Source organism: Diadema antillarum, unplaced genomic scaffold (assembly GCF_040938485.1).
Source record: "Diadema antillarum isolate AM-2024a unplaced genomic scaffold, OU_Dant_1.0 seq00001392_RagTag, whole genome shotgun sequence".
NCBI lineage: Eukaryota > Metazoa > Echinodermata > Echinoidea > Diadematoida > Diadematidae > Diadema > Diadema antillarum.
The window spans coordinates 98,869-123,523 of NW_027272147.1; the positions used below are offsets into that span (position 1 = coordinate 98,869).

General features: G+C 38.2%; 1 protein-coding gene across 1 annotated transcript in view; it reads right to left on the bottom strand.

The window, feature by feature from the left end:
• Positions 1–5,328: 5,328 nt before the first annotated feature.
• Positions 5,329–24,655, bottom strand: part of LOC139708972 (gamma-aminobutyric acid type B receptor subunit 1-like) — a 35,452-nt gene continuing 16,125 nt past the window's right edge. The window contains exons 6-18 of the mRNA XM_071620939.1: positions 18,983–19,177; positions 18,078–18,216; positions 14,852–14,958; positions 13,373–13,436; positions 12,799–12,888; positions 11,990–12,140; positions 11,443–11,575; positions 10,817–10,927; positions 9,489–9,611; positions 8,878–8,992; positions 8,338–8,555; positions 6,441–6,557; positions 5,329–5,745 (exon numbers count right to left, since the gene is read on the bottom strand). Coding sequence (XP_071477040.1) covers positions 5,329–5,745; positions 6,441–6,557; positions 8,338–8,555; positions 8,878–8,992; positions 9,489–9,611; positions 10,817–10,927; positions 11,443–11,575; positions 11,990–12,140; positions 12,799–12,888; positions 13,373–13,436; positions 14,852–14,958; positions 18,078–18,216; positions 18,983–19,177 — 1,980 coding nt within the window. The remainder of the gene's footprint in view (positions 5,746–6,440; positions 6,558–8,337; positions 8,556–8,877; positions 8,993–9,488; positions 9,612–10,816; positions 10,928–11,442; positions 11,576–11,989; positions 12,141–12,798; positions 12,889–13,372; positions 13,437–14,851; positions 14,959–18,077; positions 18,217–18,982; positions 19,178–24,655) is intronic.

Here is a 24,655-nt window from a genome sequence, read left to right on the forward strand (position 1 = left end):
TCTGTCATACACGCATTTTGAACCTGTAAATGAGGGGGTGATTTGTATCATCCTATATCTTGAAGGGAATTAGGGTATATACAGATAAATTTCTACTCAACTTATCATTACATACAGCGTCTAAAATGTAGAAGAAGTGAATTTACAGTGTATTTTACAACCTTAAATAGATATAGGCCTACATTGTATGTCCTCCACCCCGAGTCTGCTCAGTAAGGTACGTTACCATGGTTACTCTCGACAGACTCATCTCTTGATCTCCTACCAGTGGAAGCATTATAAACATGGAAATGGCATGATTAAACTCTGTGACCAGCCATCAAAATTTGCATAAGTGCTTTACAAGTACCATAATACATGCACAAAAAAGGGTCAGCTACAGTCCATACAGTTGCTTGTGATGATTATAAGCTTAACTGATTTACAGTTGTCAGCTCCCAACAAGTGGCTCAAATGCGGTGTCTTTCGATGAAAACTATATAGTGCAATATTATGTTTATTATTATTGTGTATTGTATTCTACTCTATAAAGAAGGACGTCTTGCCGTGATTCGGACAATCTCATGGAATATGATCGAATTGAAAGGAAAAAGGATGCCATGTGCGTTTTACATCAGAGAAAATCCATATTGTGATGAAAGTTGCTGAAAGATTGTTCAGGATTGTTTTAGATAAAAAGGTACATCTAACGTGTATCATCGTTGTACCGGTAAAGAGCATCGCATCGTGTATGATTTAGTGATTTTATTCACATGTGAATTTGTTAATGTTCTGCCTGTAAGCATACTTGAATGCAAAGATTGTGAATTCTATGTGAGGTTTTTTATTTAATTGTTTGTTTGTTTGTTTATTGGTTTGTTATTTGGCCGCGAGGTGAGATAGTGTATGCGTTCAATTCGTTCACGGTTACAGTACGTTTTTCCAACGGTTCGTTAATCCGAAAATGGAATAAGGTTCGTAATTTGAAAGGATCGTTAGTGCGCACTTTTCTTTTCCCATTTTTGGATTAATGAACCCTATCTCATAATAGGTAAAGGTAATTTGTGTGTTTGTAATAACAAACCTTAGGAATAACACTACAAGTGTTTGTATTAAAGAACTCTATTTCTTTTCGGATTAACGAATATCATAAGTACAGGGAATTTTTCTGTTTCGGAATATTTCATATTTGAATTAACGCATCTTCAGAATAACGAACTTTTTTCATTTTTGGATTAACGCACCTTCGGAATAACGAACACGTCCTCGTTCACAGGTGTGTGTGTGCCAGTGTGTTCAGTTGGTGTTTAAAGTAATTTATATGAGGTGGTGCTCGAATGTACATTAGGTGAGACAGATATGATTCCATGTAATATGAAGAATACATTTTTTTTTTTAATCACATCGCATACATCCTCCCGAAACCTCCCTAGATGTTGAAACTTAGCAGACAATGCATTTCTCCTTTCTATAATCTGTTTCATATCTTAGAGCACACTACAAGTAGATCGAATATCTGCTATTATGTCATATCTATTTTCAGCAAAAAAAAAATCAAGTTAAAACTTCAGATAGTTATTCCACATTTGAAACAAGCTCTATAATCTTGTCGCCTATCTTTATTCTATTTTAAGTGAAGTTGATTTTAGGCAGCATAATACCCATAGTTTGGGTGCTATATATCCCTACTTTCGATCAAAAGAATATTTCTTACGCCAGTGCAGAGATAATTTTCAATAGATCTTTCAAGAATCAAGCCGTTGTTCAAACCCGGCTTTGGATCTATCAAAGGGATGGTACAGTATTGGTGGAGATGAGAATTGGGCTTTTAACTTTTTGTGAGATACCATGAAAACACTTATGATATAGTACAGAGCATACCATTTTAAGAGGAATTCAAAGTTTATTTGATGAAAATCGGGTTTGGAATGACTGAAACATCCAAAAACAAAGTAAAACAAAGCGATCGTAATAAAGTGTGGGTCCCACACTTTATTAGAATTGCTGTTTTTTGGATATCTCAGCCATTTCAAAAGCAATTTTCATCAAATAAACGTTAAATTCCTCATAGAATTACATGCTCTTTCATATTTCATACGAGGTTTCTCATTATCTCACCAAAAATGTTAGAAACCTCAAATTAGGTCTCAACCAAAACTATACGATCCCTTTAAGCATCATTTTGTAGAATGACTCAGGAATTCCTATTGACTGACTGAATCAAATCTCTTACATCTACATGAATACTAGAAACATTATGGCCACTCCTCTTGATCCAATATTAGTACGGAATATGAACTTTCGATTAATCGAATGTACAGCTGCATCTATTTCTCATCTCAGCGCAGATAGCCAGATTATGCCACTGATCTTTCATTACAAACTTGAAGATTATAGACAACTGTCGATTCAAAGTCCATAGATACCAAATCAAACGTTCACATTTTTTTTTTCACGTGTGATATCATATTAATTGCATCGTAACGTGCATGCATATCAAATGCAATTCTTGGCGTTTTTTCTATGGCCGATGATACACACATTTCTAGTCAATAAGAGGTGCTAGTATTCTTAATTTAGAGCAAATCGGTCGAAGATTTCTCCTGAATTTACACTCCAGAGACATCTATTTAAAGAGCAAGAATTCTGGTTGGCGGAATACTTCATCACTTGACTACACCAGCAACCCAGGGGTCCCGGGGAAGGGGGGTGGGGGTAAAAGTTCGTCTCACGTTGATGGACCACCTGTATTAACGACCTATTCAAATCTACAACAAAACAGTCACTGAATAATTGATGGAACTGGTTTCAAGTCCGGAAAGACAGTGAATTATGGGTTTAAAACCAGAACAAACGGGCTCTATCGATTGCATACTTTGGACTGCTTTACGTGAAAGATCGATACCAATAAAAAAGAGTTTGGTATCTGGGTTTCTTGCTCCGTCGTTAGGTAAAGGCAAAAAGAGGGAGAGGGAGTGCAATTTGTTTGCGAAACAATGAGAAACAGGGCTATTTTTCTGACCCTAAGGGGCTTTACGATCTAGGGGAGCTTTGAAATTATGCTACAACGTTCACAGATCTATGCCAGATATCCCTTAGTGCAGATACTAACATATTTCTTTTCACATTCGATGACACACATGTTAACATAAAAATAATTATTGAACAATCTAAAAATGGATGACTGATGCAACATAATTTCGGAATTTTGATCAAGGACTAGAAAATAAAACGCAAGTACAGGGAGGAAACAAGTACATACAACGAATAACAGTGATCACAAAGATCCACGATTATGTTCTTGAAACATAAGAAGATGAAAATTTGATCTTGGGATAATTATATTGGTCCTCATATTATTTGAAGCTTTATTGGTCCCCTCCTCAACACAATTTTATTTTCTTCTTTCGTGTAACAGAAACATGCATAAAATACTTAGAAATTATCTATCTATATATCTATCTATCTATTTTTTCTATCTATCCATCTTTCTATCTATCTATCTATGCATACTGTATGCATGTTGGTGCCTGTGTGTGTATTTATAATATATGTCATGTGTGTATAAGTGCATGAAATCTTACTAATCATTTACAATCATTCCTTTCATAATAAAATAGCAACGTATAAACAACATGAAAACATATCAAACAAAGTGTTGTGCTTAATGAAGTCACTGTTACGACGTTTATTGACATACCATCAAGATTTGTGCAACACAGCTACATACCTTATCGAGATTACAGGATTTGATTAAAAAGACTGACATTCTGATAGAACAGTAAGTTTGAGATTGCGGATCATGCACCCTCGCAGAATAGAAATGACATTTGAAATAATCTTTAACTAGCTCTCCCTTAAAAGCCTTTATTTTCCACAGAAATCAGTCAATTAAAGGCATCACAATAGACCCTGCAATATTTTAGGCAATTTATTGTCAGTTTAAGTGACACAAAGATCATTAAGACATCTATAAGTCAGGGGAAGTATATGATTATTATGATACATCAGTAGTACTGCTTTACTTTTAGAGAATGTGCTAAAGAGAAATGATTTTTATTCGTTCTCTTGTGTTAATACATGAATAATATACAAATATGTCTTGGTATATATCTTTATGGCATAGGCAGGGTGTATTCACAGGGTGCATGCTACTTACACAAAACAGATTATTTTTTGTGGTATGATTTACATTACGTAAAGTAAGAGACGATGCAAAGACATTTTTGTAACACGTGACATGAATACACCCATAATGCTTGACAATTCTAATTGCACAAACTATTCGTACCATACTGTCCGATACAATTTAGACTTTTACCTCAGAATTCATGAGAAAAGAAAGTATACTGTATTACTAAAGAAAGAATGATAGAGAGAGAGAGAGAGAGAGAGAGAGAGAGAAAGAAAACGTACTCAGATTAACAAGACTTATAGTCTACACATCGAACACCCGTATGTCGGCATGTACAACTTTGTCTGTACATTAGATAAGGGGTTATCTCACTGAGCGCCGAATGTTTGCAAACGTAGCTAATCTTAGGTTTCGTCAGGATTCGTTAACAATCGAAATCATATCCGCAAACAGGTTTCTTTGTCACAAACATTTTTTTTTGTCACAATTTGTCGCAAAGAAATTTTTAACATGTTCAAAATTTCTTTGCGACAATCAAATTTATTTGATTGTTTACGAACCCTAACGAAGCCTAAAAGTGAGATACCCTTTAGTGGGATACCTTTACACTTGCAACAAAGTTTACAACGGTCAAACAATATGTGTTAAAAGCCAAGACCAATAAATATTAACACATTCCACATTTCACGACCCATTTCACATCCCAGAGTTCTTCCTGCCCCCCCCCCGTGACATTTAATACTATTTTCTGATTAATCACACTATGAATAATGTCAATTGAGTATTTGCCAATAAACTCTTTGCTTTTAATGTTGCTAACTTAATACTGATAATAATAATAATCATCATCATCATCATCATGATAATAACGATGTTAATAATAATACTAATAATGATAATAATGACAATAAATGGTAACCACTTTAGACTTTTATGAAAAGAGATACTCATGGCGCTATTCGTCGAAGTGCTCATATCACTGTGCGTTGCAATTGCACATCATCGTCACCATTACTACCACCAAACACAACTCGATCGTGATCGCTAAACAAACGTTTGCTACACCCTGTAAATTTTAAATAAACACTAACTTCACGTAATCACACCAAGTATAATAAGTTGACACGTGCGGAATTAAGGCTTTACTTAATGTGCCCCATACAATGCATATAATTATGTTAACGTTTATCTGCATACATCACACACAATTTATTCTAAAGTTTGGTTAAGTTGGAGGTGAAATTGATTGCAATAGGACCACGCCCATCAGCAGCGGTGCCATTCGCATCCTCATCTTTCTCGTCCTCCTGTTCATCCTCCGCCCCGCCTTCCCTTCGAGGCCTACGTCTTGGTGAAGTAGAATCCACCCTGCCCCTCTGCCTAGCCGTGAGGTCCCAGTCGGAGGCATCCATGGCGTGGTTGTCGTACTCCCCTAATCCACCTGTCCCCTCTCCAGCAGTGGGCTTCCTCATCTGGGTGTGCACAGAAGGCACCTTAATCTTACGGTGACCAAAGTTGAGCTGGAGGTAGCTGCCGAAGCACCACAGACCGACTCCACGGGAGAGGGACTGACCGCCGAATGCTTTACGCCGCTGAATCTCGGCCTTGAACTCCTCAATGTCCCGATCCACCTGTGTATACGTCAGAGTGAAAGGCTCGATAAAGTTTGGAAAACTGGATCAAAGCTTTTTTTTTCAAACACGGTAATTCTTAATAAAACATCGTGAAAGAATGGGAAGGTAACTCTTTCAAGTTGTTTCAAGTTGCTTTATTTCATTTCCAACAAACAAATAATTAGGAATACTATGAAATGTTCGTATAATATACAGATGTCAGGAAATCAGTACAATAATGCGAGGAACATAATGAAATGAACTAAAGACACAGGTAAATTATCAACAAAGATACAAATAAATTGTATATCATTATGGTAAAGGCAGAAACAAAATTGCTGGAAAGGAGGGGACTGCTAAAAAGCAGAGCTTGTAATATGCAGTCCCCTCATGAAAAAAAAAATGGGGAAAAAAATCAAAAACTCTTTGATATACAATTAAATTTGCTGTGATTAAATTGTTGAAGTTGATTAAACATAAAGTTGGTTAGTCTTCAACCCAGTACACACGAATCTGTGGTTTTAAGGTGCATGCTCCTCAGCACATTGTGTAGCCCTGGCAACATCAGGTTATATAGTTATACAATCATATTTTACGTGATATTGAAAATTGAATAGAATTGAATTAATAAAGTTAACTGTAACGCTTTAAGCCACGTGTCTTCATGAGAGTCTTTTAGAGGAAGGTACAGAGAGACGGGAGTTAGAACCAACCTCGTCGATCTTGTGTCTGAGTTTGGTCTCCTCATCAACCTCCTCGTCATAGATCTCCTGAATCGACCTCATCTGAGAGCTTCGCTTCTGCCCCCAGGAATCACGGAGAGCATGGAACTTGAGGAATAATTATGGAAATAAAATTAATATTTTGGAATTGTACGTCTTGGCTGTTGAGTTTAAATTGACGGCGTTAATAAAAACAAATTAAGGAAATTTGGATGATATGAAATAGAACGATGGAGATGAATAGAAATGGATGGATAAAAGAACCTCATCTGAGAATTTCGCTTCGACTCTGCCACCAGGTATCACGGAGTGCATGGAACTTGAGGAATATGGAAATAGAATTAATATCCCAGAATTGTATATTCTGGCTGTTAAAATAAAATCAAAATAAGGGAACTTAGGATGATACGAAACAGACAGATTGAGATCGAAAGACATGAATGGAAAAATGAATAGAGTGAGAGAGCGGGAGGTAAACCATGCACGATGCTAATCGTAGGACACAATTCAAGTAGGAGACGAACAAAGAGACAAAACAGAAGACAGAAATGAAGTAGAAAAAACTAGAAATGTCGCTATGGCGACTGGTATGCCTCCGCCATAATGCATGATTCTCCTAATAGGTCTAGATAGTCCATGTGGACAATGTGTGATTACATTTTCACAAAACTGGCAAAATATTGAAATGACAAGTTTGTCAGAAATGTGTTAAATGTTCACCTTCCTTGAACTTGGTTTAATTGGATGAATAGGAGAGCATGTATTTGGGGATTTAAGGACTTTAACTTGACTTTGACCCATTCATACATTTATGCATTGAGTAATTTTCATGGTACCGGTATGGAGAAAAAGTGCAATTTCTGTACTGAATAGTAAATTGTTACCATGTTCATCTGGCCTTAGACCCTAAAATTCATAAGATAATCACTTTCAGGTAGAACATGCATAGATATGCAGTAGGTTTCACGATAAATTGAGCCACTTCCGAGATATGGAGGAAAAAGTTAGTTCAGCACTTTCACTTGATCTTTGACCTTTTGACCTTTGAGGCAATAAAAAAAGAAAAAGAAAAAAAACTCTCCAGAGAATTTCTATTAGGTTACACATGCATACACCAAGTGTAAAAAAAAAAAAATACTAATCCTGCTGGCATTGCATGAACATGAGGGAAATAGTAAAATTTTGAAGTGTTGCACTTGACCTTTGACCCCTGACCTTTGACCCCATGAACCCTACATTCTCTAGATAATCACTGCCAGTCAGTACATGTATATATACTATGTTCCATGAAGATACCTTGAACAATTTTCCAATTTACAGAGAAAAAAAAGAAGTTTTAATATTTTTACTCGACCTTTTGACCTTTGACCTTTGACCTCATGACCCAAACTTTCACCAGAGAATCTAAATTGGGTAATACATGTATACACTAAGTTTCAAGAAAATATCTTCTGGCATTGCATAGATATGGTGGAAATAGTGAAATTTTATGTATTTGACCTTGACCTTTTGACCTTTGACCTTGAGCACATGCACCCAAAAGTTGATAGGCACAACTTCACCCCCTAATACACATACATGCCAAGTTTCATCAGGATACCTCAACAGCTTTTGATAGTTACCTTGTCCACAAAATTCATTACGGACGGACGGAAAGACGGACGGAAGGACGGACGGACGGACGGACGGAAGGACGGACGGACGGACGGACAACCCGAAAACATAATGCCTCCGGCACCACTTCGTGGCGGAGGCATAAAAATTGACGATAAAATACCAGAGAAAAATATGACGGTGATGACAACGACGACGATGACGACGACGATGATGAGGAGGAGGAGGAGGAGGAGGAGGAGAAGAAGAAGAGGGAAAATTACTTTCAACCAACCTTTGGGGTGTAGACGATGATGAGCACGAGGCTGACGCCGAGCCAGGTCAGGGCGGCCACGGTCGGGAAGCAGACCGGGGGATTGTTGCTCATGATGAAGGCGAGCGGGGCGCTGACCACGCTGAAGGTGACCGAGCAGTAGGAGGCGATGCCGGTGACGAACGTGTCGTTGAGGGTGATGATGGTCATCGACCTCGTCTCGTAGGACAGAAAGGCACCTGAGCCAGAAAAAAAGATGATGGAACTTTAGGCGCCTACTCTCAGCACTCCTACAACACGTCAAGATTCAAACTCGAATCCTGCGATTGGTGTCATTGAACAAGAACTGTCCTGGAACTGATTGTCAACTGGCTGCAATAAAAACAACTCGACTCAAGAATTAATCGATTGAAATAAAACATATTGTCTTAAATGATTTCATTAATGTGTTATAGGCTCTAAAATCCTACAAATGTGATGCTGTTTTCTTCGTTACTGCGCTATATGAATTCTTGGTATATCAAGTTTCAAAGAGAATGACAAGTTTGCTTGTTCTCTCACCAAGCAGCAAAGCCAGGCCAAGAAAACCCATGAGGGCACCAGCGAAATAGACTCCCATGCCTCGCAGACAGTATTCCACTTTGTAGAAGTAGCGCGTATTTTCGTCCTCGTTGTACTGCAAAGAACACGAGCAAATTAAAACGACATGATTCCACGCTGGAGACAGAATGTGCATGTATCATCTTAAGAAAGGTACTTTTATTTTCTGGAAGTTTTTTTTTTTTAACAATTAGCATCAGATCTGGATCTCATCGTCATTTTCAGACAGTGATGACAGACGGGAAAATATACGTGATATTTTTAAATATTGTCTGTGATTTCTTATATTATGTTCCTGCTTTTTATGTCATGATAATGTTTGATTTACTTAATGGCTACACATCAAAGTGATAAGTTAATATAGTTTTTCAAATAGTTCCAGCTACGAGGTCTAGTAAATCGAGATACGAAAGATACTAGCTGTTTTATTTCTTTTAATTTTTCTTATTTTCATGGCTCTATTAAAATATCGAATACACTATCTGCCACAAAGATAAAACCAGGCCTAGACATCCCTTGGAAAAAGTTTAGCTTGCCAACCCCTGTCAGTGCCTGTGATATCAATGTATTACTTCATTCCAAGCTGTGAGGACTTCTCGCTGGATCGGAAACCCTACGGTCCAGACGATGAGCACGACGAGACAGACGATCACCAGCGACATCAATGACCGAATCATCGACGGTAGGTGAGTACCCTGTATTGTAACGTCAACACAAATAAAAGACGGTGTTGATTTCTAATTCTGCTTTATTAGAGGTATGCCCCGTCTCAAGTAACTCGATTCTCAACTATTTTGACTGGTCATGCTGGTAGGAACGTCTTTTTGAATCATTGCTTATTTTCGTAAAGTGTGATTGACTATAGGCCGCCGCACACTGTACGACTTTCGGTCGCATGACTGACAGACTTTGGATCCGAAATAAATCACAATAGCTTCAGAATTAACACGCTTATTTAAATCAGACCCAAAGTTGATATATATAGTGTGCGATGGCTTTATGTTTTAGAACTAGGATGAACAGAGAACAATCGAATCAACTGACAAACATCTCAACCGTCTCATGAACAATCAAGGTGCCACGTATATTCCTTGTTCGTGTGACAGGAAAAGTTAATGAATTCTCCCGACGAACATGTTTACCCGTCGGTAAGCCAAAAGCTCAGGTTCAAGTTCAATTATAAGTAAATTTTTCTCCATCTCCAACAAAATCAGTACCACATACTGACATACGCGCAATAATGAACGAGATGTGAATAATAATAAGTAGATAAAAAGCATGCAGGGTACATTGTACTTTTGATGAGAAGAAAAGTAGTGAATCTTTTGAGTGTTAAATAATTTGTGGGATGGAGATGGGGGTACCGGCTAGATAGTGAAGCTTATTGATTATGATTCCCACTAGAAAAAAAAAGAGAAAGAAAAACTTTATTTGTATTGGTGTCTCAGCTCTGTTTAAAGGTCATTTAAGATGAGATGGATTTCTCATGAAATCACATTTGTCACCAAGTGCAACCCACAAAGAAGAAAGAGAAATGATTTTGATGCCATTGTTACCCATCCTCTTTTTCACGCTTAATGGCAATGGTATTACAAACACCATTGTAATGTCTCTATTACATCATTAATATTACATTATTACATTCACTTCCACGGCATCCTACTGTATGGGAGTAAGCGTCCTGTCGTAAGGTGATGACTATATAGTAGAAGTTTTCCAACGGATGGTGCATCACATGCTAGCATCCCCCCCCCCCCCCCCCCCCTAAAAAAAATGTCCTTGGTAACTTTCATCAGTGACATCAACCCAAAAGACGTTAGTCAAAAAGCTTTTAAATGAAACAAGAGTTGTTAATTATGGCACAAATGCACGAAGTTCCTGCCCCCTCTGGGTATCTTACCGGTTTCCACAAGTTCGCTTTCATGACCAGCAGTTTATGGGCTCTGTAAATCTTGGCGAAGAGGGCGCCATACGCTAAGCAGAAACTCAGCGTCATCGTCCACGCTCTCACCTGGGAATGGAGCGGTGAAAACGATGAAACAAAATCGTTCCGTACCGAAAGTCACGAAATTCAACACGAAACATCCTATTCATGCTCCAGTTAAAATTACCACTTATAGATTAACAATTGATACATTTGAATTTAGCAACTTATCAAAAATATATCACAGCCACTGATAACTTTCGAATCTTGAGCTGCAATAAAGCAGCCGAGACCACGCAATTTTATGGCAATTAATCGTACACATGTGGATGATATTCTTTGTATAAAGATTCTTTGTTTTCTTTGTTTTCTTTGTTTTCTAAATTTAAAATGAATAATGTAATCGTTCCAGTTATGAAAATCATAGACGATTATTCAAAGCAGCAAAGCATTCGATTATCTTCTACTTCATCAACATGTAACAGCCTATATTTGATTCGTTAGAAAGCGGTAACTCTTGCAGATATTATGAACTATTTTTGATTTCTGAACTCTCATAGTGAATTTTCGATGTACGTCAGGGATGACGACATTGTCTTTACCGTGCAGATTATGACCTGGTTGTCAGCCCCGATGACATCACTGCCGACGCCCATTAGGAAGATGGATATGTACATGCCGACACAGCCAATTTGGCCGATGACGAGAAACGGAGTCGACGCGCGGGAAAATGCCCTATGTAGTGTAAAAGTGTAAAAGGACTTTTAGCTTCCATTTTCCCCATTACCTTCATCCTATCTCGACAGATATAAATCATCATCATCAACGCTATTATCATCTTCATCATCACGATCATCACCATCATCATCATCACCATCCTCCTCCTCCTCATCATCATCATCATCATCTTCATCATCAACATCAATCATCACCTTATCACCATCATCATCATCTTCGTCATTACCATGACTACCTTTCATCGTGTCCTTTAATCATTCTTACATCAATCATATCCACTAACAGTTCAACAATCAGCACTCAATGAACCTTAACAAAATCTTCATAAAATGAAAATTATCGAAGATTCTGTTCCATATCTCATTCAGTCAAGATGACTGCAGCTTTGAGCGTCACTATGGCAACGCTTACGATCGATCCCAGTAGAGGACAGTCACTGTGAAGCAGCAGACGACGAAGACGATTCCCGCCACACACAGAGCTCCAAACACGTACAGATACAGCCGAGGAATCGTGGCAAACACTATTTCTTCTGTCGTCTGGTCTTTGGGCGGACCATCACCTGCATTTTTTATTCAAATAACAGATAATCAAGATTAAACTTACGAAGACAAAAAACTAACATCCATGAAACAAATCTATACCAAGTGTTTATGACTTCCCAAGAGTATCAGCGTCTCCATTTTAAGTCAGGCATTCCGCACTGTATTTTCTCAATGAACACGTCCGAGGTTCGAGCTTTGCCTATTCCCTATACGTGCCACAGAAAAGACGAACAATTTCTTCGCTTTCTCGACCTTTTCGTCTCGCGTCCAAATCTTTACGAAGAACCGAATTATGATATCTCACCTTCTTGACTTTCCGGGTCCAAGAAAGCGAAAGGGCATGGAATGTGGAAAGGTTGACTTATAAAAATCAGTTGTTGTTAATATCAATATTCGTAATTTTTTAGATATAGTTATAGAAATATGTTATGGACAAGGTCAGTTGTTTAAGTTGGGAAAGGACGAATATTTCTGCAGCTATACCTCAACAATTATTCCATTTCATTTCATTTCATTTCATTTCATTTCATTTTATTTCATCATGAGGCCCTAAGTATCTTGCAGCTCTTTAGCATGTTATGCACATCTTGCAGTTGTTGGGCTACTCTGTACAGAGACGGAACAAGTCAAATTCTTTTAGCCGTGATTTTCTTGTGTCTTGCTGACGACACTTACCCGCCCACTGTAAGCCGGTGATATTCAGCTCGGAGCCCGCCAAGTCGTCCTGCTGAAAAGCGTAGAGACCAACCACTCTTTCGCTCTCCTCTGTACCAACAAAAAAGACGTGACTACAAATTTAGATTTTTAAAATGGAAAAGAGAAAAAAGTGGCATAAGAAAGAGCATGGTTTCCAAAAACGGAAAGAAAGCACTTCCAGCTATATTTTGTGACATAACTGGACGGCAATAAACCAACTAACTGGGCATGTGATGGGAAGAATTGAAGAATTGTAAATACCTATCAATCTGTCTGTCTTTCTCTATTTGAACACAACATCCATATTATATATCATAGACGGAGAGACGGAGAGACAGGGAGAGAAAGAAAAAAAAAAGAGAGGGAGAGAAAAGGTACAAGGGGATAACTGATGATTGTTACGTTTGTTAGTAAGTAAGGTTCCTGTGAAGAGCCAAGCTTTCAATGAAGCTATTTCATTATATTAGCAAATATTGTCAATATGGGAAAATTGGAATTACCCTAAAGATATTTAATCGTACAGAAATCGATAAAATCCGTAAAGTGTGTTTACCTCTCACTTGACGAATTTCGATTAGTCCCTCTCTGTCTCCAGTGTCTGTGAAACTTACTGAGCCCTGAGCAGCAGCGAAAAAAAAAATGAGCTGCAATAATAGTCACTACGATTGAAACATTGATAACGAAGATACATACATGTACTTGATTTTGACAATAACTAGGATGATAGTTAATGATAACAAGAACAATAGCTACAAAATTAATGGCTACATCATAACTGATGAAAATAAAACAATTCATTGTAATAAAAATGGCAATGTAGTGATAGATATGATAATAACAACAACAACAACAACAACAACAACAACAACAACAACAACAACAGCTGTTCGAAGCACCTCATCAATTCTCTCTTCCGTTTCTCTTGTTCAGCGTGTAGGCATTCTCTATCTTTCCTCTCCCCCCCCTCTCCCCCCCCCTTCTCTCTCATTTCTCTCTCTCTCTCTCTCTCTCTCTCTTTCTTCCTTTCCCTTTCTTCCACTAATTTGTTTTTGTCCCATTCCGTTCGATTGTATCTCCTTAGTTTAGTTATGCCATGTTGTTGTGTGTAATGTGTTTGTAATTGTATGTGAAGTACTGTATTTTTGGAAGAAATTCTTGAGTGGTCTACAATCTACAAGCACTGCTTTTTAGTGGATCTCTCAGTTCTCTTTTTTTCTCCTCAAAATATAACTTTGTATTTTCCCGTATGTATACATGATTCATCTCTATTAGTTTGTTGTATATCGTTAATCCTTCGCACTTTGTACTGTATACATGCTTATGATGGATTTTCTGATTTACCTCGTGTTATGTTTTGTTGGAAAGAAAATGAGAATGAAATAAATGAATGGAATTGAATTGAATTGAATAACAACAACAAAAAAATAACAACACATTAAAATCTTCCTTAACACATCTTATTAAGAAAAAAGGCAATGACTTTGTTATCATTGCTGCATTATTCATGAATGGACATCACTCTACAGTTAGACCGCCAGTGTTATCATAGCAAGGTATTAGACTGATAGTAATCTTAAGCATGTTATAGACAGATATTAAAATATTTGAATCGCTGAACAAAGCACAGACAGAGTTTTCTTTTTTGTTGGTACATGCTACTATATAGTATTCTAATGGAAAATATTGATTTTTTCCATCTGTATATCTTCGGTATTTAAGCTGTTAGAGAGATTTACACATCGACCATGTTGTTTGAAAGAAAACAAAATGTAGCACATGACCATGCTGTTGAGGTGACCTTATGACATGGACAAAATGACAAATGTATACTGGTTAGAATCTAACTCATAGATCTCATCATACGAGGGAATATTATAAGAGGTTGGTATGTGACACCATTGTGTACGTACAGTATATTATATACTTCTGTGAATATGCGTGTATTCTTGGCATTCCCCCCCCCCCCCCCGCATATTGCATGATTTACAGCGAGTGAAAGTGAGGGAGAGACATTAAGAAACAGTGTACTTACGGAAAATCCCTCGAATCTCAGATTGTAGAGACTATTCATGAACGCGTCCTTCAGTTCAGAGTTGGTGTAGGAAAACTCGTGCAATTCATCGGTGTCATTTGCCGGACCTTTTAATGAAGAGATTGGATCAACAAGCGTTAACAAATCAGAAGGTTGATGAACCAACCACTGCCTTAAATTATGTGGTGTTTTTTTTTTTCTTGATTTCGTCGAATCACCATTAATGGAGAACCGATGTGTTTTTAGAGGCCGTTTTCAGCAATGGAATTAACACGTCACACGTTCTCACTCGCGTTTAATGAATGGCGATAGTTTTATCGTGTTATCCTTTCATTCGCCCTACGTGCATTAGGGACTTAGAATTGGGTCAAAATGAGATTATTCTGTTCCCCGTTCAGACTATATTGGTTCTGCCCGTTTCCATGGTAATTTGCTTTTCAGCTTTGAACTAATTCTTCCATGGCATTCACTAAATTTAACATTTCAGCTGAAACAAGATGGACGAAGTAAGAACTCAGCACGCTCGGAGGTTCATTCAAGATTCTGGACTTCATTTTTTTTTTATATCACAGGTTCTTTAATTTTTGTTTCGAATGAACTTTAAGGCTGAGAAAAGACACATATATCTTGTTCGCTTATTGTGAGTTTTTTGTTTTATGTTTTTGTATGTTTGTATGTATTTTTTTGTTGTTGTTGAAAAAGGCTGGAATCAATCTGGAGATGACATAATTCTAAGATCAAGAGACAGGGGAGTCTCAGAAAAGAATTATTCTAACGATTAGAAAACAACAACATCAAAAGTCAGTACATCTCTTTCCATCCACTAAGTTCAACATGGATACAACATGGACTAAAAAGGAACTACGAGGTTTACCCGAGATTCCGGACTTCATTTTTTTGTTTTAATCACATGAACCTCTTTTATTACTTTGTTTAGAATTAACCTTTGGTCTGAGGAAAAAGAAGTTTGCGGATTTCTTTAGCAGTAGTAGTAGTAGCAGTAGTAGTATATAGTAGTAGTAGTAGTAGTAGTAGTAGTAGTAGTAGTAGTAGTAGTAGTAGCAGTAGTAGAAGTAGTAGTAGTAGTAGTAGTAGTAGTAGTAGTAGTAGTAGTAGTTGTTGTTGTTGTTGTTTTTGTTGATAAAATGCTGGAATCAAACCATCTAGTACTCTCTAAAAAAAATCGAGTGAAAATTTTCACTCTAAAAAGAGTGAATACAAAAAAGAGTGAATTTCGAGTGAAATTGGAGTGAATTTTGAGTGAAAATGCTCATTTTCACTCATTTTGGAGTGACGTCAGGGATCACTCCAAAATCTTCGAGTGATCCCTGACGTCACTCCAAAATGAGTGAAAATGAGCATTTTCACTCCAAATTCACTCCAAATTCACTCGAAATTCACTCTTTTTTGTATTCACTCTTTTTAGAGTGAAAATTTTCACTCGATTTTTTTTAGAGAGTAAGATAGAACGAAATCTGGAGATGACTATACTCTGTGGAGACCAAGGGCTTCAGTATAACAAGGAAAGAAATTCTGATTGTGATTTTTATAACGATTACAAAACAATGTTATCAAAAGTATTTACAGATCTTTCCATCTGCCCACACAGTCCATTATCTTTACATGTGGAGATGGAAATGAATAAAATTCAGATAGATAGATAGAGAGAAAGAGAGAGAGAGAGAGAGAGAGAGAGAGAGAGAGAGAGAGATAGAGGAATAAAAAGAATAAAGAGGAAAAGGACTACAAGACTGTTTTGCCGATAAAAGAGTCCATTTCTTCTTATCATTCTTTTCAAGCTTTTTTTTTCTAATCTGATATTTCGGACCTTCTGTTGCCATCGAGTTTATTCACACCAAATCAAGGATCGTTATTTTCATAGTGTTATTTCATCGGTGATAACAACACATCAAATATGGATGACAAACGTGACAGAGCAGTGACAAGGGACAACTAGGGAGATGTAAAACTTGACGACTATTCATAGATCTCCGAGATAATTGCCAACAACCGACCTTCACTTCGATTCAGCAATTAAGAGACAGCTAGTCCGGTTTGAATGCTCTACGCCACTCACACAGCAGTGCTTGGCCATCAAAATTGCATGAATACCATTGTCACATTGCTCCTCTCAATTAATATTTCGTGCGTGTCCGGTGAAATTGCCAACTTACCACAAAAATATAAAAAAGCGGCAAAAACGGGTCAGAAGATTGCAGTATTAACCGAATCAGAGTAACATTGAACATCCTTTCACTTCTATATAGTCTCTTTCACGCTGAACAGACAGAGACAACGAACGTGATGTAAATGGAGGAAGAAGCTATATGCAGCAAATAGGCGGAATACGAACGGAGTGTAGAAAGAGAGCGAGGTAGGGAGACAATTAATAAAGGACATTTATATTGCGCAGCTACTCTACTGCGCATATACTCTGCTGCGCACAATACCAGCATGTCCTTGTTACTGCCTATTCGTGTGTTGTTGGTGTTCTTTTTTTCTTTTAACTGAGTAATTGGCCTCGGTAGAAATTGAATAAGCTAATTCAAAGTCAGCTCATAAGCATATTGGTACAAATTACTACTAGGCCTACACTACTTTTTTTTTGTCAGTTGGTTAGGCACTCCACTCGTTTTCAAAACAATTTATGGATTTCATCAATCCTGTTCAAACAAAGAATCAACTTGAGTGGAGTCCTTCAGTTTACACTTTGCGAAACATCCTTTTCATTATTTTTCATTTAATGTATCAGTATACCTTTTCTATTGATATTGTCAAATACTAGACTTGCTATCAGGTGGATGTGTTGGCAAGCACCATTCGTGAAGATTACATGAATCACCATTACATACAGGGCATATAATGGCAGGATATAGTGAAAATGCGATATCTGAAATCGAAGTTCTCTGTACCTGACGCCCCATTATTTATTTCTCTGTACAAAACTAGCAATCAGATTGAAACCCCTCCTTCATCTCGATCCTTCATCGTTTTTTTCTTCTTCTCCTTCTGCTTCTATTTCTTCGCTCTTTCTCCTAACTCAAGATACTAAGTAAGATGCACTCTTATCAATAGTAAAAGTTATGAAGATTTTTGCGCCAGTTACTTTTCGAGAAACATTTTTCGCGGAAAAATACAGACAGAAAATGAGGAATCTCAAAACTGCTATGGAAATGATGCTAGGTTTATGGGCAAAATAGTATCTCCAAAATGTAACCACGGTTACCTGTCGACGCGGCCTCGTGCAGGGTCAGTGCGATACTCCACGCCGCATCGTAGGCGTCCGAGGCGGACGTGGTGACGTCCCCTGACAGCCCCGCACTCTCGGCTCGCATTGCGAATGCGTCAGCTAATTGAGATGCCGTCTGCAATCAAGAAAAGAGACACACATTTAAGAGATTGCATTATTTTCTGTGAGCTAGGTTTTATAATCTCATTCACCATTAATCAAAAGCAAATTCATTATCCTCATTTGCATGAGAGATGAAGAAATTCAGAGATGACGCCTTGCCCTAAATCAAACTCCTGCCCGTATTAAGGCAAGAATCACTCAATGTCATCACCACACAAGTTAGTATTTTTTTTTTGCCAGTCCTTGTAAAATTGTGATGTTATAGTTTTTACGGTAAAAGCTACAATATTTCCTTTTTTTGCCACTGATTTTCGTCACATTTAGTGACAAGCATTCACTTGTCTTTGTTCCTGTTTCACATATAGGCATCAGCAATGAAGCAGTTCAAACTAACAAGTCTGACTTCGTCTTCCACAATAAAGAACCATTTATTCATTCATTATGGATGATTTTTCCATCTCCAACTGAAACATATATAATCATAAATATGATTTAGACTGAATAAGTGCATAAATTGTTTGACATTGCAATGCACAACAGACGAACTTTATAGACTTGAACTTTATAAGTATGAAATTAATAAGAGGGAAAAAGCGTGATTAAATTGTCAGGTTTGGAAGCAGAAGGGCGTTATTTTCACTGTCGTTTCGGAGCTCCGGTGCTTGTCTGCTTTAAAGTGATCATCCATATATCTGATAAAGCTGGATTTGAATGATTTACTAGTAACCATAATATGATGAATTATGTCTGAGATATTGACCAGACCGCAAGGTACGTACGTATCCCGAGACTGTCGGATCGCCAGGGTAAAGACTCATCGGCAGAGCGCTCGTGGATATGTAGCCATCGAGGGCCGCGTATATCTGGGCTGGAGTGCAAGACGTCGAATTGTCGGGTTTCTCCCACCACCGAGCGCTGTACGTGCCAATCAGAAACCAGGCGTAGTTTTTGCCGTAGAGATTCTGCTTATAGGCCTGTGTGGAGTGAGGGATCAATTGTCATCATGTCAAACACTGAGACACAATTCATACATTGAAATGTTTGATGTGAAGCATGAATACTTTGTATATCAAAAAGTAACGTCTCTATTGACACTTAAGAATAAAAAATGAAAGTAAATCATAGACATAAGAGAGAGGGAGAGAGAGAGAGGGAGAGAGAGGAGACTAGATGAGATTAAAAGTGACAAAACTCTGACAGCGCAAAGCCTAGACTAGATTTACAAGTAAAAAAAAAAATACGTTTTCAAAAGACTCATCTACTGCTTGTGTGTCAGCCTGCTTGAGATGCCTATAGGTAATTTTGTTTCATGACAATGCATATATGGCTGCCAGTTGAAAAGATTTTGTTGAAAAAAAAAATGTTAGTATTGTGGTGTGGCTAAAAGAATTTTTGATTAAGAGCAAAAGTTTCTTGTCTGACGATATTTTGTAATCAACTTTTGTAGATAAACAGGGCCTAGTTCTGACAAACACATGAAAACCAGTATTAAAATTTCGTAGGTCAATTCGGTGCTTAAGCGACAGCCTGTGCAATTTTCTTAATACTAGATTTACATGCTCAGATTATCAATATTGATTCTATGACCATACTGCGGATGTTTCATATTAAGTAACTCAACCCACTCTTTAAGGCTTTCTCATTTAGCAGCTGTTTAGTCATGATATTATCATAGCATCGTTTGTACGATATTGCTGCAATATTGTGATTTGTAGCCGTCATGGGATTTTGAAATTCAATGTTTACCAGGAACTAGAAGAAGAAGAAGAAGACAAATGTATGATATTAGTTAAAGAGCTGTGACCAGTATACATGTAGACTGGGCACTGATGGCATAAGCAATGATTTGTATCAGTACACTGCAAAAAGTCCGGTGTTAAATATGAAACACCGAGCTGGTGTTAAATTTCCGGTGCTCATTCTTGGTGTTAGATTAACACCAAGAATTTTTTTGAATAGTTTCTTAGTTACTGCACTTCTTGTTAATTTTGAACTTCAACAAGACGATAAAGAATTTTCGATAAAGTACTTGATTTTTGAAAAAAAAATGTGTAAACACATTTGCACCACAGTAACACCAGTTGGTGTGGTCCCCTATTGAAGCTGGGCGGGTGTTATACCATTGAAATTAACACCACCAATATCAAATCAACACCACGCGGTGTCATTATTGAATTAACTCTAGCGCAGTGTCAAAAATATCACCAGCCACAGTGTCAAATTAACACCACGAAGTGCCAGGTGAACACTTTTTAACACCGTCACAATACATTTTCAACACCTGTGGGTGTGGTCCTCTATTGAAGTTTGATCGGTGTTAGATTTAACACTCGTGGTGTTAAATCTAACACCGATGTTTTGACAGTGTAGCAGTCTATAGTGACGGGGTGAGTCAAAAAGTGACGGATGTTCTTGTTTCATGTTCCAGCAAGAGAAATGGCTGCTGAAATTGACCCATTTTCTTTTGTCTTCGTTAGAGATGACGAATTGTGTTTATTAGAACGCTCTACAATGGTTTCATGAACGACCGCCTTTTTCATACACGAGTGGTACAAAAAGGAGTAAATTTGTCAATGAAATTCAGAGCTCTTGTTTTGAGATGCTCTTCGGGTAACCTACATTTTGCTGACATAGTTCTTCTAGGCTTATTTTGGGGCTGAGCTACACCGCTCGGTACACATTGAGAGTCTTCTGAGACATCGTCTTCCGCTGATACTGCTTCAGGGACTGAAAGCAATTTTTCCCGGAATTTAATGGTATACTTAATCAGCATAACATGACGCCATTTTACAATGTAAACAAAAATGGAGCGGACCACAGATTGTTGTGATAGCTGATGAGAATTCTCCAGCAAAACAGACAGTACAGAGGGTGGATCGATATATGGGATACACACACACATTTGTAAAAGGTGAAAAATTTTTGTAAAATTTGAAGTTTTTACCAGATGAGCTTCAGATTGTCACGTTCGCATGTACCACGGAAAGACATGGAATCACCGAGGCACGTAAGAGGAAGACTTTTTTTTTTTGGGGGGGGGGGGGGGGGGGCTTTGAGTGGGGAAAATTCAATTGTCCAGGGATGACACGGAAAATCGGTGCTATGCTTATTTGCTGGCGATTCATAAAGTTATCAAAGGCTCTTCATGAATATATGGGCAGAGAATCACTGAGTAGGAAGGGTCAGTAATGTCACGGGAAAAAAAAAACCGGAAGGGAAAATGCATTGCGGAAGCCGATTCAGCAGTGGTTGGTATGACTAACAGTTAGGCCAAGGAAACGTGAAAGAAAACAAAAATGTACGAGGGAGAAACCATGAATAACAGAGAAATATAGAAGAACAAAACGGTCCCAAAAAAGACATTAGAGATATCATGCATATCAAAAAAGGAAAGAATTCTCGACAGTTTTTTGAACGACAATAAAATCAGGATGGAACACAACCTATATTCGCAAATACACGTTTGTTTATCCAGCGGCTTCCTTTGATTTACTTTCCTTACATCGCTCTATCACGCATTCATGAAACAATAAGAAATATGATAGTCATCAGCATTATTATGATCACAATATTGCAACAGAGTTTGAGGTGTCTTTTTTATTTAAGTAAAGTAGATATAAAACAATGCATATAAAAAGTACGTGCTCATTGCAGCAAGAAGATGGTTATAAAAACAGAAAGCAGGATGGAGAAAAGAGGAATTTAACTGCGTTACCATAGTTACGTCGACCGATGGAAATAACGTTTACGATGGAAAGCTGAATTTCGTAATGGCGTTTTAACAAAAAGGTATGACGCACGGGCTGAGTAAGTAAGATAATACTAAGTAAAATCCAAAATTAAATTGTTCTGTAATCGCAGAGCAAAGACTCGGAGGTCAAGAATAAGTTGAAGCGGTATGTAAAAAACAAGAAACTATTCATGAATGCGAATTCAAGGAGGAAAAGAGAGCGGCAGAACGTTATGTATAAAGATAAGTCTATTGACAATCTGTAAACTTATTAAAAGTGGACAGGAATTCAAGATACTGAAGAAAGACAAGATATCAATAGGTGTACAATCTCTCTGTGAACAGGTTGAACAAAAGATGAATGGAGGAACAAATTTTAAGAGGAATGAACGTAAAAGGCAGAGTAAGAACAGAAGGAAGAAGGAGAGAAAGAGATAGAGAAGGACATATAGATGAAGAAGGAGAGGGAGAGATATAGAGGGAGAGATAGAGAGGGAGAGATATAGAGGGAGAGATAGAGAGGGAGAGATATAGAGGGAGAGATAGAGAGGGAAAGATATAGAGGGAGAGATATAGAGGGAGAGATATAGAGGGAGAGAGATATATATAGAGAGATATATATAGAGAGAGATATAGAGGGAGAGATATATAAAGAGAGATATAGCGGGAGAGATATAGAGGGAGAGATATAGAGGGAGAGATGTAAAATAATTATGAATATAGGATGCGTAACCGGATGGAGTTTAAACCATTCTTTTTTTCACTCATCAATTCACAGTCAAGATATCTCAGCAATACCGATTCTCTTCTGTATTTGAAATTCAGTGTCACATGCCCTTATTTTTTTTTTGTTTTTTATGTCGTAATCTAAGGCCTTGTAGATATTTTTTTCTTTTTTCTTCGTTTGTGTCTGAAACAAGCTATCATGGTGCTTGTACCTTGTTTCTTATTCTTTGCATATTATGTGATGTATATCCTTGTCATACTGTATGTATAATGTTTGTATTTTTAACCTGTATGTGTGGACCCCTCTGAAAACCAGCCTTTGGCTGACGAGGGCGTTCCACCCCATGAGTGGAAAATAAAAATTGAATTGAATTGAATTGAATTGAATTGATATAGAGGGAGAGATATAGAGGGAGAGAGATAGAGAGAGAGAGATATAGAGGGAGATGTAAATCTACCACGTTAAAGCTATAAGAGTATCTCTCTCCCATCCTCTCTTCCTATTTTTGATCTTCAATCTCTCGTCGCCTTTCTTCTTCTTCATTCCAGGACGCCAGCTTCACTTCACGGAACTATGCGATTGATTTTATCCGATGGTCACTCCGATGGTGATGGCACTCGCTCTAATGTCCTCTTGAAGGATCCACCCAATATAGGCTTCAGGGTGGAAAGGGAAAGGGCTGTTTATTAGATTAGATTAATTCACCAGTCTGACTATTAGTTTGAAAGGATCCACTTGTTCGTGTACGGAGGAAATTGAATGGAATCCTGCCAACTAAATGAAAGTTGTGGAGGTTCTGGTATGAGCATGTCATCTTGTTTTTACGTTGACTGACCAACACACCACGCAAAAGTTACAGGTATATGCGAATTACGGATTTCAAATAAAAAAAAGTTACAATCGAACATGATCGCTAGGGCAGCACTTCGTGAAATTTTTAAACTGTTTTAAGCTACTGAAATCCTTGCATCTGATTGGCTGAAAGCAGCTTAATTGTTAGTGAAAATATCTGACAAAACACTTAATGAAATGCTCCCCAATATTCAATGTCAGTAGCTACATTTGCCTTTATGGAACGTAACCTAGTATGGATCCGTTATAGGGTGAGGTGGAAATAAGTGTTCCACACATTCATACGGATTGGCTACATTGTGAATTTTGGCAAAATTCTCGGTCCATATGAGGTCGAAACATGTAAGTTGATGCAAAGTCCCGTAAAGAAGACAAAGATCATTGGGTGTTGTTACCTTTGATTTCATCATTGCCCACACTATGCACTGTGATGGATGTGCGGTAGAATGCGTAGTGAGCCAGAATGCATTCGAAGTGCATAAATGTCTATGGGTTCGTGGGTTCGTGGGTTCGTGGGTTCGTGGGTTCGTGGGTTCGTGGGTTCGTGGGTTCGTGGGTTCGTGGGTTCGTGGGTTCGTGGGTTCGTGGGTTCGTGGGTTCGTGGGTTCGTGGGTTCGTGGGTTCGTGGGTTCGTGGGTTCGTGGGTTCGTGGGTTCGCGGGTTCGCGGGTTCGCGGGTTCGCGGGTTCGCGGGTTCGCGGGTTCGCGGGTTCGCGGGTTCGCGGGTTCGCGGGTTCGCGGGTTCGTGGTTCGTGGGTTCGTGGGTTCGTGGGTTCGTGGGTTCGTGGGTTCGTGGGTTCGTGGGTTCGTGGGTTCGTGGGTTCGTGGGTTCGTGGGTTCGTGGGTTCGTGGGTTCGTGGGTTCGTGGTTTCTTGGGTTCGTGAGTTCATGGGTTTGTGGGTGCCGACAGGGAAGTCTACAAAATCAAATGTGATAAGCTAACATTTGAAAATTTGAAAAAATGATTTTTTCTTGTTATTTTTAGCGAAGTGGGGAAGTATGTGTGCATATGATAATAATGTGCGAGGGTCTTTCACGAGGGCCTGTTAGCGGGTTGGAGAGTGTGTGTGTGTGTGTGTGTGTGTGTGTGTGTGTGTGTGTGTGTGTGTGTGTGTGTGTGTGTGTGTGTGTGTTGGTGTGTGAG